The sequence below is a fragment of the Haemorhous mexicanus genome, chromosome 2 (genome assembly GCF_027477595.1).
Source record: "Haemorhous mexicanus isolate bHaeMex1 chromosome 2, bHaeMex1.pri, whole genome shotgun sequence".
Classification (NCBI taxonomy): Eukaryota; Metazoa; Chordata; class Aves; order Passeriformes; family Fringillidae; genus Haemorhous; species Haemorhous mexicanus.
The window spans coordinates 1,640,689-1,661,411 of record NC_082342.1 but is presented as its reverse complement, the minus strand read 5'-3'; the positions used below and the strand labels follow the sequence as shown (position 1 = coordinate 1,661,411).

Sequence of the window (20,723 nt, the reverse complement as noted above, 5' to 3'; positions counted from 1 at the left end):
AGGACTGATGGAATTTCTAAATATAGCACGTGCTAAGCCATATTTCCCATTTTTTTACAGCCTCTTCAGCAGCCTGGTTATTGCTGCTCCAGATCTGCTGAGAGAATATCAGGGGTATTTCACAGAGATGCAGAAGGACTCTCTGTTCCTTCCTCTCCAAAGGCAGCCCAGGAAGCTCAGAGGTAGGAGGTGCATCTGCTGTTTCAGCCCACAGGCTCCAGAGGAACCTCTCCTTGGGTTTGCTCCAGCACCAAACAGGCTGCAGCTCTCAGAAGAGCCAGCAGAAAAGGAAAAGCAATGGCCCTGAAGCCAAGCAGGAGCATTCCCCCTGGGGGATGTGGTCTTTTACACTTTCTTGCTGCATTTAATACCCAGACAGGGCTGATTTGGCCCTTCCCTGTCTATCACAGGGGGTGTTTCCCAAAGCATCTCCCAGCTGTGGCCAGCAGCTCTGGGAGCAACACAAAGGATGGAGAGGGCAAAACCAGGGAGGCCTGAAATTATTTTTTTTTTTTTTTCCACCACACAAATCTTTGATGAGCAAAGCTTTCCTATCAATTGTTCATCCATCAAAGAAACAACATCAAAAACTGATTTTCTCCAGCCTAGGCCCACCCCTCCAAAACATCCTCCCTAAAGCAATGACTGCACTGAGTGCAGTCTGAGATGCCAGAGTGAAAAAACCAAAAAAAAAAAGAATAAAAGTAGTGTCAATAAATCTCCTGGCAGCAGGCTGTGGCCACAAGCCAACCTGATTTACAGCTGAGCTTGCAGGAGGCAAGAGACAGGAAAAAGGTGGAATATGCACCCCCCAAGTTCAAATTAGGAAGCCACAGGGAGAAGTGGATATGGATGTTGGCATTCCCAGCAGGAGAAGGGTTGCCAGAAGCAGGCACAAAACCACAAAACCATCCAGTTTGGCCCAGAGAACAGATCTGGACCATTTACAGGAGCAGATTGAGCTTGAGGTCACTTACATGATCCATAAGAAAATTGAAAAGAATTTAAAAATCACATTTTGGAGTGTGTCCAGGGATGGGAACAGAGCTGGGAAGGGGCTGGAGCCCCAGGAGCTGCTGAGGGAGCTGGGAAAGGGGGCTCAGCCTGGGAAAAAGGAGGCTCAGGGGGGACCTTTGGCTCCCTGGAGAATCTTGTCCAGAAGTTTGGGCTCTGCCCATGAACAGCCTGATATTTCTCCTCACACCCCCCCCTGCACCAGAAGGTCTCCAGCAGAAAATGTGGACTTCAGGGGAACTGGAAGATTTATTTCTGTGGCCAAGTCTTTTTCTTCTCACTGAGCTCCATGCTGAGTGCAAAACTGAGTTATTAACATGCAGTGCTCCCAGCTCCCAGAGCTGATGCATGTGGGAAACCACCAGACAGACGTGGCAGCTGCCTGAGGTCGTGCAGGAATAGAAAATAAATCTGACAGAATCAAACAGTAGCTCAGAGAAGGCTGAACTCTGTTTCCTGCTGGCAGGTATTTAAAAAAAGCAAATAAACCTTATCAAAAGTACCTTGTCAAAACCATGGCCTGTGGCACACACACAAAAAAATGCTTCTAAAAACAACCAAGCAGACAAAAACCACCCTAAACAAAATAATAAACCAACTACACAGAAACCTAGAAACCCCACAAACCAAAGCTCAACAAACACCAGTCACAGAATCAGCAGGGTACACAAACAGAACTGTTTGGGTTGGAAAACCCAGCTCCAAAGCCCTGCCATGGGGCAGAGGGGTTGGAAAACAACTCCTATCACCCCTGGACAGCACAATTCCCCCATCAGGAGCAATCAGACAAGGCTGCAGCCATGGATTCAGGACACACCTTGGAACAAACCAGGTGCTGCCACATGGAATAAGCCAGCCCATAAAAGCAATTGCACCTTAGATGCTATTAAACTTAATAAACTGCTCCTAAATTATTAGATCTGGCCTGATATAATATCCCTGGCCTGCTTTGAGCAACAATCTATAGGTTTATTGGGTTATAAATTAGAGTCAACAACTCGAGCAGGGTACAAATTAAAGATCTGCTTTGGAAGCAGAATTCCCATAACACCATATATAGTGACACACTGCACCTCCCTCCTTTTATTCCTCATTAGATTGAGGCTGGGCTTTACATTTTAAGATTTAAGATTAAATTTTTAAAGAATCCTGCAGCTTGGGAATCTTCCCCCCACAACAGCATCTTTTTAAACCAAATTATCCTTCTCTTCTGGCTGAGAGCACCTGGACCAGCACCCCCAGGTCTAGACTTGTTGAGCTCTTCACCTTTTCCCACCTGGAATTCAGCTTCTCCAACCCCCACCATCCCAGGTACCAGCTCTTTTAGCCCAGTTTTGCACTCCTCAATGGTTTTTTTTTGTTTGTTTTTAGTGTAACATATTCAAAAAAACACCTCAGCCTTTCCCAGAGGTGAACCATCACCAGATGCTCCCGAGGGAAAGTCACAGGAAGGGCACAGGAATCAGTAAATCTCCATCAAAGCTCAGGGAGCAGCCCAAAAGTGATAGGAGCATCTTGGAAACAACTGGATTAAACATCCCTGGACACAGAATGAGGCCAGAGAAACCCTGGGATTTCCCTAAAATCACTCCCAGAAAGCTCTTCCAGAGGAATCATTACAATGAACAACTTCACACAACACCTAAGCATCCCTGTTTTATCTTTGCCCCTATCCTGCAGTTCAGAAACAGGGAAAATCTGGAATTTTTCAGGGGTTCACAGCCATCTCTCTGTCTGTAAAAGGCACAATACTCTTTGTGAGCCCTGCAAACAAAAACATTTCCTGCTCAGGCTGATGCCACTGTAGGGTCCTGCACTATTTAGAGACAAAAGCAATTCCATCAGGATAACCCAACCCATCCCATTTTCCCCACCAGCCTTCTCTTGTCCCTGCAGGAAAAGCAGCATTTCCAAGAGGAGGCTGATCTGGACAAGTTGGTTTTCCATATTCACAAAGCCTCTGAAGAGATAAACAGTGACCCTGAATTTGTCTTTCATGCTCAGAGGCCACAAAACCAAAGCCTCTGTTCCCAGACAGCAAATCAATCCTGACACCCTCTCCAGACCTCTGAGAAAATTAAAATCATTTTTAAACCCCAGCAAACTCTGACATCTGGAATTTGACTGCAACAGGACCCCGAGGAGGATAAATAGCTGCAATTTTGCAGGCAGCAGTGACAGCACACAGCTACAGAGGGCTCCTTTCCTACCACTGGAAATAATCAAATTCATATTTAAATCACCCTCCTCCCACCAAATTATATGAAAGCAAATCCACTGCTGAAAGTCCTAACAAATAAAAAGCAGCAGCCAAACACACAAGGAGCACATGATTTATTTCACAAGCTTTCCTCAGCAGTGTCAGTGTCCCTACACACTAAACATGGCTTAATAATAGAGCTGAAGTCCTCCTTAAGCAAAATTTTGGGAAGCCAAGGAAAACAAACCCTAATCCTATTTCAAGCCAGCGCTGTGATGACAGACAAAAGTGTTTGAACAAAGCTCAAGATGTCCATACAAGAATCATTAAACTCAAAGCCTCTTTTCCACCAGTGCAAAAAGCATTTCATGTATCCCAAGCCCACAAGCAAGGCAAGAGTCCAAAAATTGGGCAGTGCATGAACTGAATGATTTTTCCCCAAAGCATGTCCACATATCTGTTTTTTCTCCCCTTGCTAACTCCTTCCTGGTGATCTTCTGAGGTGTTTGTAGAAGGTGGAGCCTGCCAAAGTCAAGACCTCCATCAAAAAGACACCATAATTCAGAAAATATCAAATTTCCACCTAGGAAATGACTTTCCAGAGGTAACTGGGTGGCATTTCATGCATCTCCTGATTCTGAAGGCATCCTCAAGCCTTAACTTGCTCCAACAAGGAGGACAAAACACGTCCAGAGGAAACAATGATATCTGAAAGTTTCATTTTCTGTTCTCCACCAGGAGTTCCCACCCAACTTTAACACCCAGCAGCCACTGAGAAAGTCAATCCTGAAAAAGCAAAAATAGGGGGAAAAAAAATAATATATATATAAAAAAACCTGAACAGCAGAAGGAACACACTCTGCCTGACTCTGAGAAGCACCAGGAAATTCACCCAGATCTTTTCTTTATCGATCTCAAAGCAGGGCAAAATAAAATCTCTTTCTTAGTCTGGTGTTGTCTTTAAATCATCAGGAACAAGAGGACAGGAACTCCTTGTGCTCAGCCAGCTCTGGTGCACATGGAATATCTGAGTTTACAGCCTTGGAGCAGTCTGGTGGTACTGCAGCTCTGGGGAAAGGGATTTGGGCCATTTCTCTCCTTCCAAGCAAACAGAAGAAAGGAGATCACAGAAAGAGGAAGAAAACCAGAACAGGTTAAAAAGGGAGGGAAAGAAGCACCAATTAAATAAAAACCACAAAGCTACATGAATCATTCCACTGCCAAGAAATGGGGGGGAAAAGGAAGAAAAAAGTTCACTCTGGGCAAGATTAGCTGTTGAACAAGCCTGTGCTGGTGGAAGCAATGCAGAAGGGGAGAGTTTCTTTTCCTCCTGTTGCTTTTTCTGCCCTCAGACACCCTGGAGTCTCCAAAGGCACTGTCCCCTCACCCTTGGCCATCCCCAGGGAGCATTTCAGCACCAGGGCTGGCAGAACTTCCTCCTGGACCACATCCACCCCCCTCCCCAGCCTCACTGCAGGCTTCTAAAGAAGGCAAGCCCAGCAGCAGCAGCTTTAAAAATCCTTCTTGCCACCTCTGAAAAACCCTTCAGTCAGTGGTAAAATTGTAATGGAGGCTTTAGAGCCATTTCAGCTTCTTACCTCTCTAATAGCTTTAAACATTGGTTGCAAGTGTGGAAAATCTCAAATTTAATTTGTTTCCAAGCCACAGAGGCACTGGACTAATAAGAAGCTGAGTGCTGGCTTCTCCTAAAGCTGTTTTAGTGCTCATAACCACTTAATGTGCCAGCAGCAGCAGATGCTTCCCAGATTCTCCCTGAGGTGCAATATCCCAATTTGGGATCCATTTCCAGAGCACAGGTAAAGCAGCATCTCAGGGGTAAAATGACTATTCCCATTTGGAGATAAGTCAGAGGAGAGGAGAAGACAAGTCTCCATTTCCAAAGCTGTCCTGGAGTGCTTGGCAAGCCCTCAATAATTAGAAGGGGTGCAAGGCTTGAGAATAAAACAGATCCAAGAGCATCTCAGGCACAGCAGAGAAATGAGCCCAAAAAGGGCTCAGAAAAGCAACCAGAAATTCCCTCCAGCCTCCACACTGACAGTGGTTTGTATTTTTTTTTTCTTTTTTGCACTGAGAGTAAGTATTAGGTAATTTTGCATTTTTACTGCTTTATAGCACTCTTTTTAAAAATGACTAGGTTTTTTATAGTTAAAACATGGCCTTTTAATGGGCTCTACTTGTAAAGCAGCAAGGTTTTTTAAAATAGTTTTTGTTTTGCTCTTTCAAGTTTGTCTTTTGATAAACTCAGGATTTTGGGAAGTCAGGATTTTGCAAAATCTTGGGATTTTGTGAGCTGCTCCCTTAGTGGCCCAGCTTGTCTGGGTGCAATGTGTGGTGGAGTGCTTGGTTTGCTGCAAGCAGTGACTTTTTGTGGCACTGTTGGTGCCTGCTTTGGCACAGCTAGAATGACCCTTTCACACTCATTGTTTGCATTATTTGCATTTTGCTGCTGCAAAGGCAGTGCCAGACTGCCCCATCCATCAGGCCTGGCAGTGACAGGAGCATTTCCAGGCAGCACCTGGCTCCAGGTGAGCCCATCCACCACTGCTGGCAGCCCCAGAGGCAAATGCCCTCCCTTGGGATGCCACTGTGGGCAGCTGATTTAACACCTTAAACCATCCTGACAGCTCTGTGTGCCCTGGGCCACTTCTCCATCACTTTTCCCCAGCTGCTTTCATGCTCTCACACAGATCTGCTTTGAAGGAACAAGCCCAGCCCAGGAAAGCTTTGTTCCCAAGAGCAGAAAAAAAAAAGTGCTTTCCTGAATTTTTGCAGGATTTTCTAGAAAAAAAGGAGTGAGAATAATGGAATCAATAGCTTGAGGTTGTAGGGAACCTTTTACAGCTCATCAGTCCAACCTCCCCAGCAATGAGTAGGGACATCTCCCACTGTCCCAGGCTGCTCCCAGCCCTGTCCAGCCTGGCCTTGGGCATTCCAGGGATCCAGGGGCAGCCACAGCTGCTCTGGGCACCCTGTGCCAGGGCCTGCCCACCCTCCCAGGGAACAATTCCTTCCCAAAATCCCCAAAATCCCCCAAATCCCTGCCCTCTAGCAGTGGGAAGCCATTCCCTGTGTCCTGTCCCTTGTCCCAAGTTCCTCTCCAGCTTTCCTGGAGCCCTTTAGGCACTGGAAGGGCCCTGAAAGTGTCAAATGCCACTCCACTGACATGAATGAGAAACATTAAATTGACACCTCTAAAGCCAAAGATTGGTGAGGTAAGGGCCAGAGCCAGCCCATGTTTAATTCATCTCATCACATCCATCATTCAGGGCTTTTAGTACAACTGGAAAGAAAAAAAAAATCCCAGAGGAATACCAAATATTACAAAAACCAGCACACACTGGCAAATCCCAAACCCCTCCAGAAAACTGAACAAGGAGCTTGGTTTGAAAGGAACCACCAAATGCAAACATTGGGGTTTATTTCACCCAAGAAGTGGTGACAGCTCAGCATGTGGCCTGTTGAATTAAGAGCATCATCCTACACCCAAACCAGCACTTGGGGGGCTGAAATCCCAACAAATGCATTGCATCAGCTCTGCCCACCTTCCAGAAGTGGCCAAGCACCTCTGGCTGCTGTGCTGCCTGAATTATGATGCTACCAAGAGGTACCAGGCTGCCATGTCACACTGCTGAATTAACACCCCCTTTTCCCAGCACACATTTATCTCCAAGGATGGAGTGCTGGCACAGAATCCCAAGGGAAATACCCCTCATTAGCTGCTCTGATCCCACTGAACCAGCCCAGACTGCACATCCCCCCCTCAGGAAGGGGCTTCTGCAAGGATGTACAACAGAGCCAGAGCCAGAAAAGAGCTCCCAGTTCCTTCTCCTGCCAGTTCCCCCCAGGGCAGCTCATTTTGGGCTCCTCTGGCAGCAGGTCTGAGATGGAACCAGGAGAGGAGGTGAGGGGCAAAATGAGAGCAAGGGGAAAATATACAGAAAAAAACCTCCCAAACAGCTGGAGATTAGCATTGCATAGAACCACAGAATGGACTGGGATGGAAGAGACCTTGCTGGTGTCACCACTGAGGAATTCTGAATCCCTGGGATCAGCCTTCTCCCTGGTACCTGAGGCTTCCTGACAGCACCAGCCACTGCCTGTGGCTTTGGAGGTGAGCTGGGTGGCACTGGGGCTGTGCCACCAGGAATCACAGCTGATTTGGGGGTGGCAGGGTGTTCTCTGCAGCTTCAGCTGCTTTGCCTTCAAACCCAGGCTCTGGATAATTTCCCAATTAGCTCCTGAGCAGGGCTGACCTTTTTATAGGTGATTGATTGGCTTCTCTAGCAGTTATTTACAGAATTTCTAATCCTAATTTCTGATCTGGGCACCCCACCCTCCTAGCCAAGAATTCCTCCCCAAAGTCCCATCTATTTCCTGTGGCAGTGGGAGCCATTCCCTGTGTCCTGTCCCTCCATCCCTTGTCCCAAGTCCCTCTCCAGCTCTCTTGAAACCCCTTCAGATATTGCTTTGTAATTAAGAACTGTTGCAAATCTGAAACCTGTGAAAGTAAATACCACACTCACACCAATTAATTAATTATTCCCACTGAAGACAATTAAAACCCTGAAGCACAACAAGAGGCTCACTCCAGCTGCACTGAGTAACTGAAAGACAACTCTGAGCAGAATTTGTCTTCAATCCCAAGGAAATTAATTTTCCAGCCATTCCTTTGTTCAGCCCTGTGGGCTCATCCCAGTGAAACTGGTATGAAGATGCCAAAATAAAAGCAGAGGTTGCTTTAAATTTTTTGGCTGCCATTTCAGCCCAGGGTGAGCAGAAAGATTCCTTTTATTTGATTTTTCTCAGTTTCCTTTTATACAACACACCAAGCCACCTCCCAATATATTTGGTTTAATATATTTGCAGAGGGCAGTCTGGCCCCATCCCTAAATCCTCCCATCACAAGACCACTAATAAAGTTTGAAGTCATGGAAATCTCAGTTTTCAACAGCTGCTCTTGGTGAAAATTAACTGTAACTTCAGAAGCAGTTTTCTTTCAAATGAATTCCCACATTCCACAATCATAAGCTGTCCAACTCAAAGAAAGCAGGAAAAGCAATTTTTTACTTATCCACCTGGAGCCAGTTCATCACAAAATAAAAACCAATCAAATAACAAAAAAACTTTTATGCAACAGCACCAGAAATCCAGCAAATATACAGCCAAAAGGTAAGGATCCTGAATTAGTTTCTACTCCCAAGCAGGTAAGCTCTGCCTGAGTCCTACAAGAGACTCAGAGCAGCTGAACAATATCCTAAATGAAAAAGTATGTGAAAATATAATATATGGAAGGAGGTCCCTGGGACCACCTCCAATTGTCCATCTCTCAGAGGGAGTGTGCTCAGGAGTAACTGCAACTCCTTTTTATCTCTCTAAGAAGTCCATGTGTCCACCCAAAGCCATCTCACCAGAAAACACCTTTATTTCCAATTAAGACACTTGTCAAATTTTATCTATTAAACTGGAAAGGTCTCTCCAGCCACTCTTCAGGCAGTTGATGGACATCAGTTAATTAAAATCAAGAAGAACAGACAGATACTGGATCAGACTGGACCCAACCACTGCACTCTTTTATTTCCTTGCCCTTCATCTTCCCTCCCTCTTTCCCAGGTTGTGTTTTATGTTTTTCCAGAGTCCTTTCTCACAGAATCCCACACTGGGCTGGGTGGGAAGGGACCTTGAGGATCACCCAGTGCCACCCCTGCCATGGCAGGGACACCTCCCACTGTCCCAGGCTGCTCCAAGCCCTGTCCAGCCTGGCCTTGGGCACTGCCAGGGATCCAGGGGCAGCCCCAGCTGCTCTGGGCACCCTGTGCCAGGGCCTGCCCACCCTCCCAGGGAACAATTCCTTCCCAAAATCCCATCTGCATTCAAGCCCAGATGGGCACAAAGCAGGAGGGAGCAGGAAGGAGCCCAGAGCACAGCAGGCTGATCTCCTGCTCCTCCCAAAGCCCAGCCCTGAGCAGCACACACAGGATGGGGGGCAGGATGACCTCCAGGCTGACCCAGCTGGCAAGTCCTCAGTGCTCACATTTTGCTCCACAAAGTGCTGCCCCATCCCAACACTGCCTTATTTATCCCACAGGATGGTCCAGAGGGCAAAGACACATCTGGTGACAAAAGCCACTGAATGGGATAATGTGCCAAAGGCTTTCTGCCCCAGCTCTGGTGGCAACCCAGTGACCTGAAGGCCTAGAATAAAAAAAGAATTAGAGCAAGGCAAAACTGAAGTGCCTCTCTCTTTCAAGGGGAAAATTGATAAAACCAGGGTCTTCCCCAGCTTCCAGAGGCACAGCTGACATCAACAGAGACTGCCTGAAACAGTGGACATGTCAGATTTACCAGCAGGAGGTTAGGGCTTGACTTCCCAGAAACAAGGGTGCACTTGTTCCTGGATCTGCCAGACAAGGGGATGCTTTGTGCAAGTCAGAGACATCATGTAGTTTCCTAATACTTGACATATGGAAGGGATTTACCTATTTTTCCCTAAGAGAGATTTAAATGGGTTCAGTGCACTGCCAGAGGGAAACCAAATGAAGCCACAAGGCCCAGCAGCAGCTGAGTGTCCAAAGGCAGCATCCCTCTGGAGAGGAGGCAGAAGCTTGGCTTATTTACTCATTACTATTTTTTAAATCTCAAGAAAGAAAACAAACAATCAGCCATCCTGGCAGTAAATTTAAATGCTGGAGCTGGCTCATCACACAAAAACTTTGATATTTCAAGCCCAGCACATGACAGACACCAGTCCATCATTGGTGGAGAAACAGGAATCCCTGATGGCAGCAGCAAAATAATTTGGTCAGACTTGAGCACACAGCTACGAAATCCTGCAAACACACACAGAGTAAATCTGCATCAGCCTCAGGGGGAGAAAAAAGCAGTGAAATGAGAGATCCTTTCCAGATCCTGCTCAGCTACACCCCCACTTCTGATACAGCCTGAGCGTGCTGGGGAAGGAACAGAGCCAGACAAGGAGGCACAGCCACAGAGGGGTGGCTTGAGTGGTGACACACCAGGCGTGGCAGCACAGCAAGCTCTGAATTACAGGAACCAGGTTTGTTTTTCCAGAAAGGCCACAAAAAGTCACGTGGGAAAACGTCAAAGGTGAAGGGACAGCAGTGAGAATGAAAGAGCTTTGTGGCCACAGGAGCAGCCTGGGGGAGCAAAGAGCCAGCACATCAACACCCAAAACACCCATCTCTCCCCCCAGGCATCATCAGATGGGATATTGGGAAGGAATTCCACCCTGTGAGGGTGGGCAGGCCCTGGCACAGGGTGCCCAAGCAGCTGTGGCTGCTCCTGGATCCCTGGGTGTGTCCAAGGCCAGGCTGGATGGGGCTTGGAGCAGCCTGGGATGGTGGAAGGTTGGAATTACCTCATCTTTGAGGTCTCTTCTTGGTTACAATCAAGAGAAGGGTTGGTTTCTGCTGAAAGGGACAAGGATTGGGGTCTCCTTCCTCTCCCTTTGCTGAGCATCCAGCTGATTTGATCCCACTGGAATTTGGTTGGGAATTTGAGTCCAGCAAGGACACTTTGGCATAAAGGGGATGTTAAAGTCTCCAGCCTTCTGCTGTTCACATCACCCTCAAACCAAGAGCCTGGTGCCTGCCCAGCAGCCTCAGGGATGCCAGAGCTGCTCTCCTTGGCCCCAGGGCCATCTCTGGCACAGGCAGCATGATCTGAACAACCACCCAAACTCCACTTGCTGGTCAGTGGCACTGCTTTTTGTCCCCCAAAAGTCAGCCTGGACTTCCCAGCCAGTTTCAGGACAGCTCACAAGGAAGTTAATTCAGTTTCTAGGAGTCACAGGCTGCAAGTGCCCACTTCAAACGAAGCCTCAGTTGTTTCATTTTTTGTTCCATAGTTCTCCCTGCAAAAGGGCCTCGTTTGACTTCACTGAAGTCAATTGACTCTCAAGTGCTTGCTGACATCATCTGCAAATAAGTATCTGCCAAAAGAAGGCTCAAAACTGCATGTCAAACTGGAAATTATGGGCCCAGACCAGTTCACCAGCTTTGCTTTTAACACTTCACTGTAGACAGGGCACAAAGGCAAAAAAAATTAGAATAATTTTCAAGGCTGAGATGAGTACAAAGAGAAGCAACCAAAAAACAATTAAAACCTCTAGCCATGGACAAGAAGCTGCTGGTTACACCCTTGAAATCCCACTCTGGAGCTTGGCCACAGTTCTTCTGGAAACAACTTGGAGAAAAAGCTTAAATCTGCAACCTAACACTCCTAAATCCAAGCTTCCTTTCCCAGAGGAACACACGAGACAGTGAAAAAAATCACAGATCAGCTTCACAGCCAGCAAAGAAGAGTCATTACAGTGTTCAGCTTTGCTAATCAGTTTTGTTAATAAGACATGTCAGCAGCACAGAGGTTCCCAATTCCTACAAGCCACAAGCATTCCTGGAAGCCAAGCACTTTGGATCCCCACCCAGACCTCTCAGGCAGCAGAGCCCTCTCCAAAACACCAGACTGGCAGATGACTGAAATGCCTGGTGAGCAATGCCAGGAAAGCCACACCTCACAGATCTCAAGTTGGCCCCTTCCCTGCTGACCATGATTTCAGAGAGGGGTGTTTGGCAAGGGCCTGGAAGGACAGGACAGAGGAGAGTGGCTTTAAACTGACAGAGGGCAGGGTTAGGATGGGATATTGGGAAGGAATTGTTCCCTGGGAAGGTGGGCAGGCCCTGGCACAGGTGCCCAGAGCAGCTGTGGCTGCCCCTGGATCCCTGGCAGTGCCCAAGGCCAGGCTGGATGGGGTTTGGAGCAGCCTGGGCTAGTGGAAGGTGGAATTAGGTGGTCCTTAAGGTTCTTCCCAACCCAACCCATTCTATGATCTTCTCCCAGACTGGTTCCTTCCCCAGCTTCCACCTCTTCCTCTTCCACCTTTCTCAAGGGTCATCACCACAAACTAACCCTGCTCCTTCCTATTCCTTCTTATTTAGGTAATTTCTGTGGTCATTTTGGAGCCACAAGCATCCCTGAGGCACTTCCACCAAGTCTACTTTTATGAGAGACAGAAAAAACACCTTCAACTTGGATAGGAAAGAAAGAAAGGATGATAAAAAGCCTTTTCCACTGGCCCCTGCCCTCTCCCAGTGCATCCACCACCCAAGTAAGGACACACTGCAAAGTTGCTCTCCAACATTTTCTGCTCTGTCACAGCCCAACCGTGCTTGGATCTGTTCCAGGACACCTGGGAATTCACGAGAGAGGCTGGAAAAGCAGAGTTGGTGAAGTAGGAGACTGGCAAATTCAACCCCAAATGTAAAGCAAATCACTGGAGTCCAGCTCAAGTGCAGCAAGGTCACATTCACTTCCCTCTGGGTGGGGAAAACCAAGGCTCCTCTGGAAAAAGGCCACAATTTTTCACTCTTCTGTCAAGGTCAGAGAGAGAACTTCTGACATCCAGACTCCCACAAGTCAAACTCCCATGATGTCAATGCCATTTCACTTTTCTCATTTTCTCTCCTCAAAATTCACACTCATGGCTCCACACATGGGAAAGGACTAAATGTCTGAGTAAAGAGAGACACAATTAATTAACCTGGGATTAACAGGATCACAGGTTCCCACTGCCTCTTTGGAAAAAGGAGTTACATAATTAAATTTTAATTCTAACAACAACTACACAGCTGAGAGGAAGAACATTTGTTTAGGAAAACAAGCAGAAAAACCACCTCAAGTTTTTCCCCTTCTTGGCAGGAATTCAGAAAATGTTGTACCTTGATGCTGTGTAAAAATCTCCAGCAATAGCTGTAAGACTGTTTCAGTCACAAAATCTGGCACAGAGCAGCTGCTGTGCAGAAAATTACCTGTATCCCAGTCAAAACCAGTACAGGGAACTCACAGGGAGAATCTGGAAAGGCTTTCCCATATGGGTTAAACCAGGAGTTGATTGAGCATATTCAAACCAGTCAAGATTTTATGGGAGTGGCTGCACCTTAGACTGGAGGAGCACTGCTGTACCCAGGTGTCCAGGGGGAAGAAATCCCTGTAAAAACACATGGCTGGCTCTAAGGGCCCCAAAATCCCTCCTTGCCCCCTTTTCTTCCCCCTTTCTCCAGCTGCAGCTCACTTCAGAGCTGGCTGTTCAGAGCCCAAAGCCACGTTTTGCAGATGCTCTGCAGGAAAAACCTTTGACACCTCTAAAGCTTTACAGATCCCAGGGCATGTTAATCACCCAGTCTGAGCCCATAATCCCAGCCCAGGCCCCACAGTCAATGGGTTTTGCAGACTCTCCCCCACAGGCATTCTGCACCACAATTCAGCATCAAACATCCTCCCCCTGACAATATTTAGGGTGCACCACAAGATTAGGCTCTAATCCTGTGGCTTTTTGGGGTTTCCAGGACTTGGGATTTCCCATCTTCAAAGCAGAAATAGGGAACCTGTTTGACACAGGGCAAGCTGGTTCATCCCAACCTTTCTAGGAGGTGTGGAAATCAAAGAGAAGCAAGGTCCTGGCAGGTTAACCCCAGTTCCTGAGGCTGGAACACCTCTCTGCTCCTTGCCAGTCCTCCACAGGATCCTGCCCTGTCTAAGAGAGGTCTTGCTCCTTCATGAAGGCCAAAATATGCTATTCCCAGTTAAAACCAGTAACACTCTGCCAAGTCTGGTCTGAAGGCACCACACAAAGCAAATGCAATTCCTGCCTGGCTCAGCTGTCACAGTTTCCCTGGACAATCATCCACCTCACAGCCTCTCTGTAAAGTGAAGGGCTCAAAGGTGAATTTGACAAGATGTTTAAGTGATGTGTCAGACCCTAAACACAGCTTGGTTTTGCTTTCATTTCTAAGCATCATGGGGAAAAAACCAGAATCATGGAATCAGACTAGTTTGGGTTGAAAAGGACCTTTAAAGATCATCTAGCCCAGACCCCTCTAATGAGGGGGGCACCCTCAGGAACAATAAGGAAAAACCACACTGATATTTAATGGAGTGACTGGATTTCCCTGCATTTAGCCCATCAAGCCAACATGATTGGACACATCCATTCATGGGGACTCAGCTCTGAGTCACTGCTCACATCCAATGCTTCAGTGCCCAGCCTCAAATCAAACAACCTTGAAAGAGCCCCTCTCCCTCAAGAGCTCCTGTGCCTTCAGGCCCGTGGTCTGAAACCCTCCCAAATTGAAGAACACAGGGAAAAGGGCAAATGAAGCCATCCCCTAACAGCAGACTGCAGCAAAGCAAGCAATTTCTGTGAGCAGTGACCTCTGGCCATTTGGGAATCAGCCCTGACAAAGTCCCAGCTCCAAAGCCCAGGCTTAGATCATCTGTTCAGGTCATTTCACAGCTCTGGCCAAGCGGGAATGACAAGAGCATTTCACCAGAGAGTGAATTAATACACACAGCCCAGACACAGCCCTGCAATTCATTATGCTGATGGATCACAGCTCCTCACTTATCTCTGCACAAAAGGACCCCAAAAAGCCATCAGAAGCCTCAGCTGGAGGTCATGTGATGCATTTAACCAAATGGACTATCTGGAATCACACACATTTCACTTGAAGGGCACAAATCCTGCCCAATTCATAGGAAGGGGTTGATTTATCATTTATAGATCTGCAGCTACATGAGCAGCAGATAAAGGCAGGGAGAGGCTTTATTGCACATCTCCCCTCCCACATCCTCACAGTTCAGACAACTTGCAATTAAGAAGAGGATTAGGAGATTAGTGATGGAAAGAAAGACCATGTTTGATAGCCCAGTCAATAAAAGTGGCTTCTTTTTACTGGATAGATTAAAAAATTATCATTGCTATTTCCTTTGGAAGGAAATCTTTGTCCCCTCTCCCACCCAGGATGATTTCCAGGCTGGGATATTTGCTGTGTACAAACAACAGGGGTTTGGAAACAATTAAAAAAAAAAAAGCTTCCATGCACTGACTTCATAAAATCCTTGGTTGAGTATGTGATGAACAAGCTGTGGTTAGATCAGAAATTCCTTCCTCACACCAGCAACAGAGATTATAATGATCTGAATCTCAGCAAGAACATTTCTCCTCCTTCATGTGTCTTTCATTAAAAAAAATATTTAAAAAAAAAGTGAAAGGGGATATTGCCATTAAAGCTGAGGGCCCACAATAGAAAAAAGGAATTTTGCAAATGTTCAAAATTTTAAAAGGAGATCAGAGTATATTGGTTGTGTGCCTCCAGCCTCTCTCTTCATACTCAAAGGTCAGAGAAAAGCAAAGGATAATGACAATTCCAGCAAGCTACCTCTCAAGAAAAAAACCCTAGAACTCAGGTGTCCAATTAAAATTCTAATTTTCATGAGATTTTTTAATGTGGAGTAGGAAGCTTGATGTACATACATTTGAAGGAAAAAGAGAGGAATCACTAAAATTCTGGCTGTTGAGGTGCAGCACAATTCAGACACCAAACATTCACAGGCATCAGCTGAAGAGATCAGGGAGGCAAGGTTGGGTCATGATCCAAATTTAGACGAAAGCCTTTTATTCTGGGGAGTCTGATGTTTTAACAAGAAAGCCTAAAATGAGCTGCAGGCTGTGTTACCTGCTTTCTTCTCCTACTCCTGCTGCTGTCTCCATCTCTCTTTTACCAAAGTGGAAGTTGAGGCCTCACAAAGACTTTAAAAAGACCAACTCAGACTGGACATGGTTTTAAGCCTGGATCAGCTACCTTTAAAGACAATGAATTCCTTTCCAGCACTAGCAAAATCCAATGGAAATTCCAAGCAGACTTGGAAAGCTGCCACTGATATTTTTTGGTAACACAACCAGAGGCAGATTTCACTGAACAATTCATGGCAACTTTCCTGTAAATTTTTAGCTAAGAACTGCAATATTCTGCTGGCTTGAAGTGGTCACCCAGACCAAGCTGAAAGCAGAGGGAAAACAGCACCAACATTCCTACTTTGCAAAAGGAAATTTGTTTTCAGGCTGCACAGACTCAAGGCGTGACTTTCCAATCACAGCGGAGCTCCTGGCCAAGCTGCACCACCAACAATGGCTGCAATTCACAACCAGGAGCATTTCTGGCACAGGATTTGCCACACAGCCCTGTCTGCTCCTTCACAGCTGCTTTTCCAAGAGGAAAAGCACTCCAGAGCCAAGAAGATCCCTGGTTATAGGCTTAAAAACAGAACAGAGGAGCCAAGCGATAGGAGAGCGAAATTAAGCATTCAAAAGGCAACCAAAGGGCCCCCTGGGAGCACTTCCAGATGAAACAGGATTTAAAGAAGGAAAAAACCCCAATTTAAACTTGTAAGCACACATTAAAAAACCATCCCAGGCAACATGGGAGTACAGGAGAACAGTAAAACAAAATCCTTACCCAGACGCTGTATCAGGGTGCTTTTGACAGCAATATTTTCACACTTTTCCTATCAACACATCACAAGACCTCATCTCACAGCCCAGAGCAAGAGGGGAAGTGCAAGTCAAGCCTGGATGCCCTCTGGCAGAGCTCTTGCAATCTAAATTTATCCAGGGGAGGGAAGAGTCACCTCCAACAGCTTTCCCATTCACCCCCAGCTTGCTCTCACCTTCTGTTGCCTTTCATCAAACCCCAGAAGGGTTTGGGCTGGAAGGCACCTCAAAGATGATCCAGTGCCACCCCTGCCATGGGCAGGGACACCTTCCACTGTCCCAGGCTGCTCCAAGCCTTGTCCAGCCTGGCTTTGGACATTTCCAGGGATCCAGGGCCAGCCACAGCTTCTCTGGGCACCCTTTTCCCCTACCTACAAACTCATTGTCACACACAAGAACAGGATCATAAAGGTTGGAAAAGACCTCCAAGATCACCAGGTCCCTTCTGGGGCCAAATCCCACCATCAAGAATGGAATCATAAAGGTTGGAAAAGACCTCCAAGATCACCAAGTCCCTTCTGGGGCCAAATCCCACCATCAAGAACGGAATCATAAAGGTTGGAAAAGACCTCCAAAATCACCAGGTCCCTTCTGGGGCCAAATCCCACCATCAAGAACGGAATCATAAGGGTTGGAAAAGACCTCCAAGATCACCAGGTCCCTTCTGGGCCCACTGAAACCACATCACAAAGGCAGAGATGCTGCAGAAACACAGGACTTATCCAGCCAAGGGTGCTGCAAGCACCAGCAGGAGTAAAAAAACCACAAGGAAAGTGTTCCCCTTCAGCACAATATCAACAGATTTGGGCACCTTCAATCCCCTGGAGCCCCATGACCACCCCCACTGTGCCCATCTCTACATCGACCATACGGGGACAGCCCAACAACTCCCATCAAACATCCTAGCCAGTAAATAAGAAAAAAACCCAAAACTTTCATGCTTTCAACCAAGAGCTACAAGCCAACAGGAGAGGGGAGAGGTGGCAGGCAGCTGCTGTCCCCTGCTCACCTTGGTGGTGTCATCATGTGACCGCTGGTACCGTTTCCAGCGGCAGCCGTAGATCCCGGTCAGACAGGACAGACATAGCTGGGGCTCGTAGTACTGCAGGGGTTGGTGTTTAACCATGCTCCTTCCAGCCCCTCCAGAGCCAGCTGCCACTAATCCATCAGCTCCTGGGAGCGCCCTGGGGCAAAGCAGAGAAAACAACAACAGAGAAAAAAAAGGAAATTAAAATCCCGAGCGATATTTCAATACATTAACAAGCAATTTAATAATTAACCGTGTCCTCTGGCTGCTGAGAGCAGGGATGAGAATCAGAGCTGTTCCCAGCCCTGCCAACATCTCCCACTCGTTACTCAATGAGACCAAGAAGTTTAATTAGTTTGCAAGTTTTGTTTCCTCCTGCAGCTTCTCCCACACCACCAAAAGCAAATGTGCTCACAGGAGTTATCAGCAGGGAAAGCCATGTGAGGACAAAAGCAGCAGGATGAGGATCTGCAGCCCAGGTGACTGGGTTCTTATGAATGACTGAAGTGTAAAGAGACAGAGCTGCTGCAAGAACCACCTGAAAATCAATTCAGAGACCTCCACAAAGCTGAAGCTGAGCCACGCTAAAGCAGTTTAATGTCAGCAGCCCACGGAGCCTGCAAAACAGTCCCAGACAAGGAATAAACACTTCCATGCCTCCTGCAGAAGGGGCATCACAGAATCAGGGACTATCCTGAGCTGGAAGGGATCCAGCAAGGACCAGACTTCTGGACAACCCCAAGAAAATGGAATACAGAGTGTGTATACACAAAATGTATACCACAGATATTACCCTCTCCCTTTATAAACCCCTCAAGCACTCACAGGATGCAGAGCTGGATGCTGTGCTTGATCCCACACCACAGGTTTCCCACAGCTTCCTGTGCACCCACAGCCCCACAGTGCTGCTCTGTGCATCACCGTGGGCTGGCAGTGGAGTTTGACAGCAGCTGAGCTTGCACAGTGCTTGCTCCCCCTTTCCTGAGCATGCAGGGCTGTGTGCAGGGTGAGTACATCCCACCCTCTCCAGGGGAAACACTTTGCTTCCTTACATGTGGGATTCCCAGGGCTCAGGTCTTGGGCAAAGCTGTGACAGCTGAGCAGCAACATCCTCACTGGCACCAGCAAAGCATGGCTGGGCTAAGGGAGATAAACCAGCCACCTGAAAGCTTTTCCTTGACACATCCCATGGAAGGAAGCCTCCAAAAGCAGGGCTGACTGTATTTTTCACTCCAGCTGATGCACAAGGCAGTGCAGACACAGTGCTGGAGTCTGGAAATGTCAGCAGGGACGCAGAGAGCTCACCCCTCCCAGCTCCTGTCTGTCTGTGTCCATTCACACTCCGTGCTGACAGCCCAGGACAGCCCTGCCCTGACACTTTAATCAGGACTCAGCATCCCAGAGGCTGGAGGTTGTGGCTCCAGAGCTGTCACCAGGCTGTCCCCAGAGCCCTGTGCCTTCCCTCTCCCCCAGACACAGAGGCAGCTTTGTGCTTTCAGCAGAGCTCCCCGTGCTGCTCTGGGTGCTGACACGAGGTGGGCACGACCCACACACCCACGTGTGGCCAGCCCAGCTCCCCACGTGGCTCTGCTCGTCCCCTGGGGGGTGGCAGGCACAGCCAGCCTGACACCAGAGCTGTTTGCTGCTCTTGTCCCCCCTTGTGTCGAGGTCACCTCCCTGTGCCCGGGGTTCACCTCTCCTCTTGCTATTTATGAAGCTCAGCATCAGTCACTGCTCAGGCTGCCTCCCCATCTTCAGCTTCCAGACCATCCCCAGGAAATGAGCCTCCCCCTCTGCCTTCCCACAAAACCTGTCACAGTGGGACAGAGGCACTGAGGAGGTGCAAAACTGGAGATGCTGTTTAAAGGTCTTGGGCTAAAGCATCCTCCCTGCCCTGAAGATTCCAGGCGTGGAGTGATGTACAAGATGCTGAGGGCTCTGTGCAAGATGTAAAAATCACTCACAGCCTATTAACAACTCCCCAGCCAAAGCCCTTATTCCCACCCTGAAAACCTAGAAGGCTGTAGCTGTTCCAAGTCATCTTGTACTAATTCCTCTCCAAAGGACAGCATCTCTCCTGGCTTCCACCTCTTCCTGCTTTAGTCATGCAAGGCAGGAGGGCAGATAGGCCAGGTCCATCCACAAAAGCTTTCACTGGGTATTTCATTTGATCACTTTGACAGGAGAAAATCCTTCCCTGGGAGGGTGGGCAGGCCCTGGCACAGGGTGCCCAGAGGAGCTGTGGCTGTCCCTGGATCCCTGGCAGTGCCCAAGGGAAAAGACAGATGGAAAGGCTCTGTAAGACACCAAGTGAAGCTCCCACCCTGGTTCCTCTCACTGCAAAGGCAGGCACTGTGAGAGCCCAGAATTCCAGGCTGCTCTCCACAAAAACTCAGGAAAAGCACAATGACAAAAAAAAATCTAAGATGAGTTTTTAAAAATACATTCCTAAATACAGTGTAATTGCATGAGGCACAACCAACAAGCCTAAAACCACTCCCTCTTCTCCATGAGCATCACAACCAGATCCATCAAAGCCCAAAACAGGTGGGAAAGGACAAAACCCAGCAGCCACCCTGCCCTGCACACACACACAGACACCTGAGCAGTAAGAGGAGCTGCAGGGAGAGAAACCACACTGATACCATCTGCCCAGAGAGCCTGGCTTGGCCCAGAGCACGGGCTCAATACTTACTGCTCCTGCTTCCAGAAACAGAGTCCAGGGAGCAGCAGAAAGTGTGCAGCACCTCCCAGTCACTGCTCCCATGACATCTCCAGCTGCCGAGGTGCAGAGAGCAGCCTGTGAATGATCCAGCCCACTGCTGGTTAGCATTACATACAGAAATGAAAACAGGAAGCAAGACAACAGGCATTAATTATTCAAATCCAGCAACGTGCACCAGGAGGGAGGGAGGGAGGGAGGCAGGGGGAAGAAATAAAATAGAAAACACAAACCCACTCATGCTCTCACAACCTTGACTTTCAAGATGCATCATCTGCCAATGGCTGTGAGCTTCTCAGAGCTGAATAACCAGCTCACTTGTCCAAAAAGGGGGAGCAGGGTAGATTCCATCTAGAAATACAATGGGAGCATTTTCCAAAGGCTCCAGGATGCC

The 20,723-nt window shown here is 47.7% G+C and overlaps 1 protein-coding gene across 2 annotated transcripts in view; it reads right to left on the bottom strand.

The window, feature by feature from the left end:
* Positions 1 to 20,723, bottom strand: part of GDPD5 (glycerophosphodiester phosphodiesterase domain containing 5) — a 104,310-nt gene that overhangs the window by 43,673 nt on the left and 39,914 nt on the right. The window contains exons 1-2 of one of the 2 annotated variants that reach the window (XM_059871475.1): positions 20,303 to 20,407; positions 17,590 to 17,764 (exon numbers count right to left, since the gene is read on the bottom strand). In XM_059871475.1, the coding sequence (XP_059727458.1) occupies positions 17,590 to 17,706 (117 nt within the window). In that variant the 5' untranslated portion in view covers positions 17,707 to 17,764; positions 20,303 to 20,407. Of the gene's footprint in view, positions 1 to 17,589; positions 17,765 to 20,302; positions 20,408 to 20,723 lie in introns of those variants that run through there. The other variant, XM_059871471.1, reaches the window with a different exon arrangement.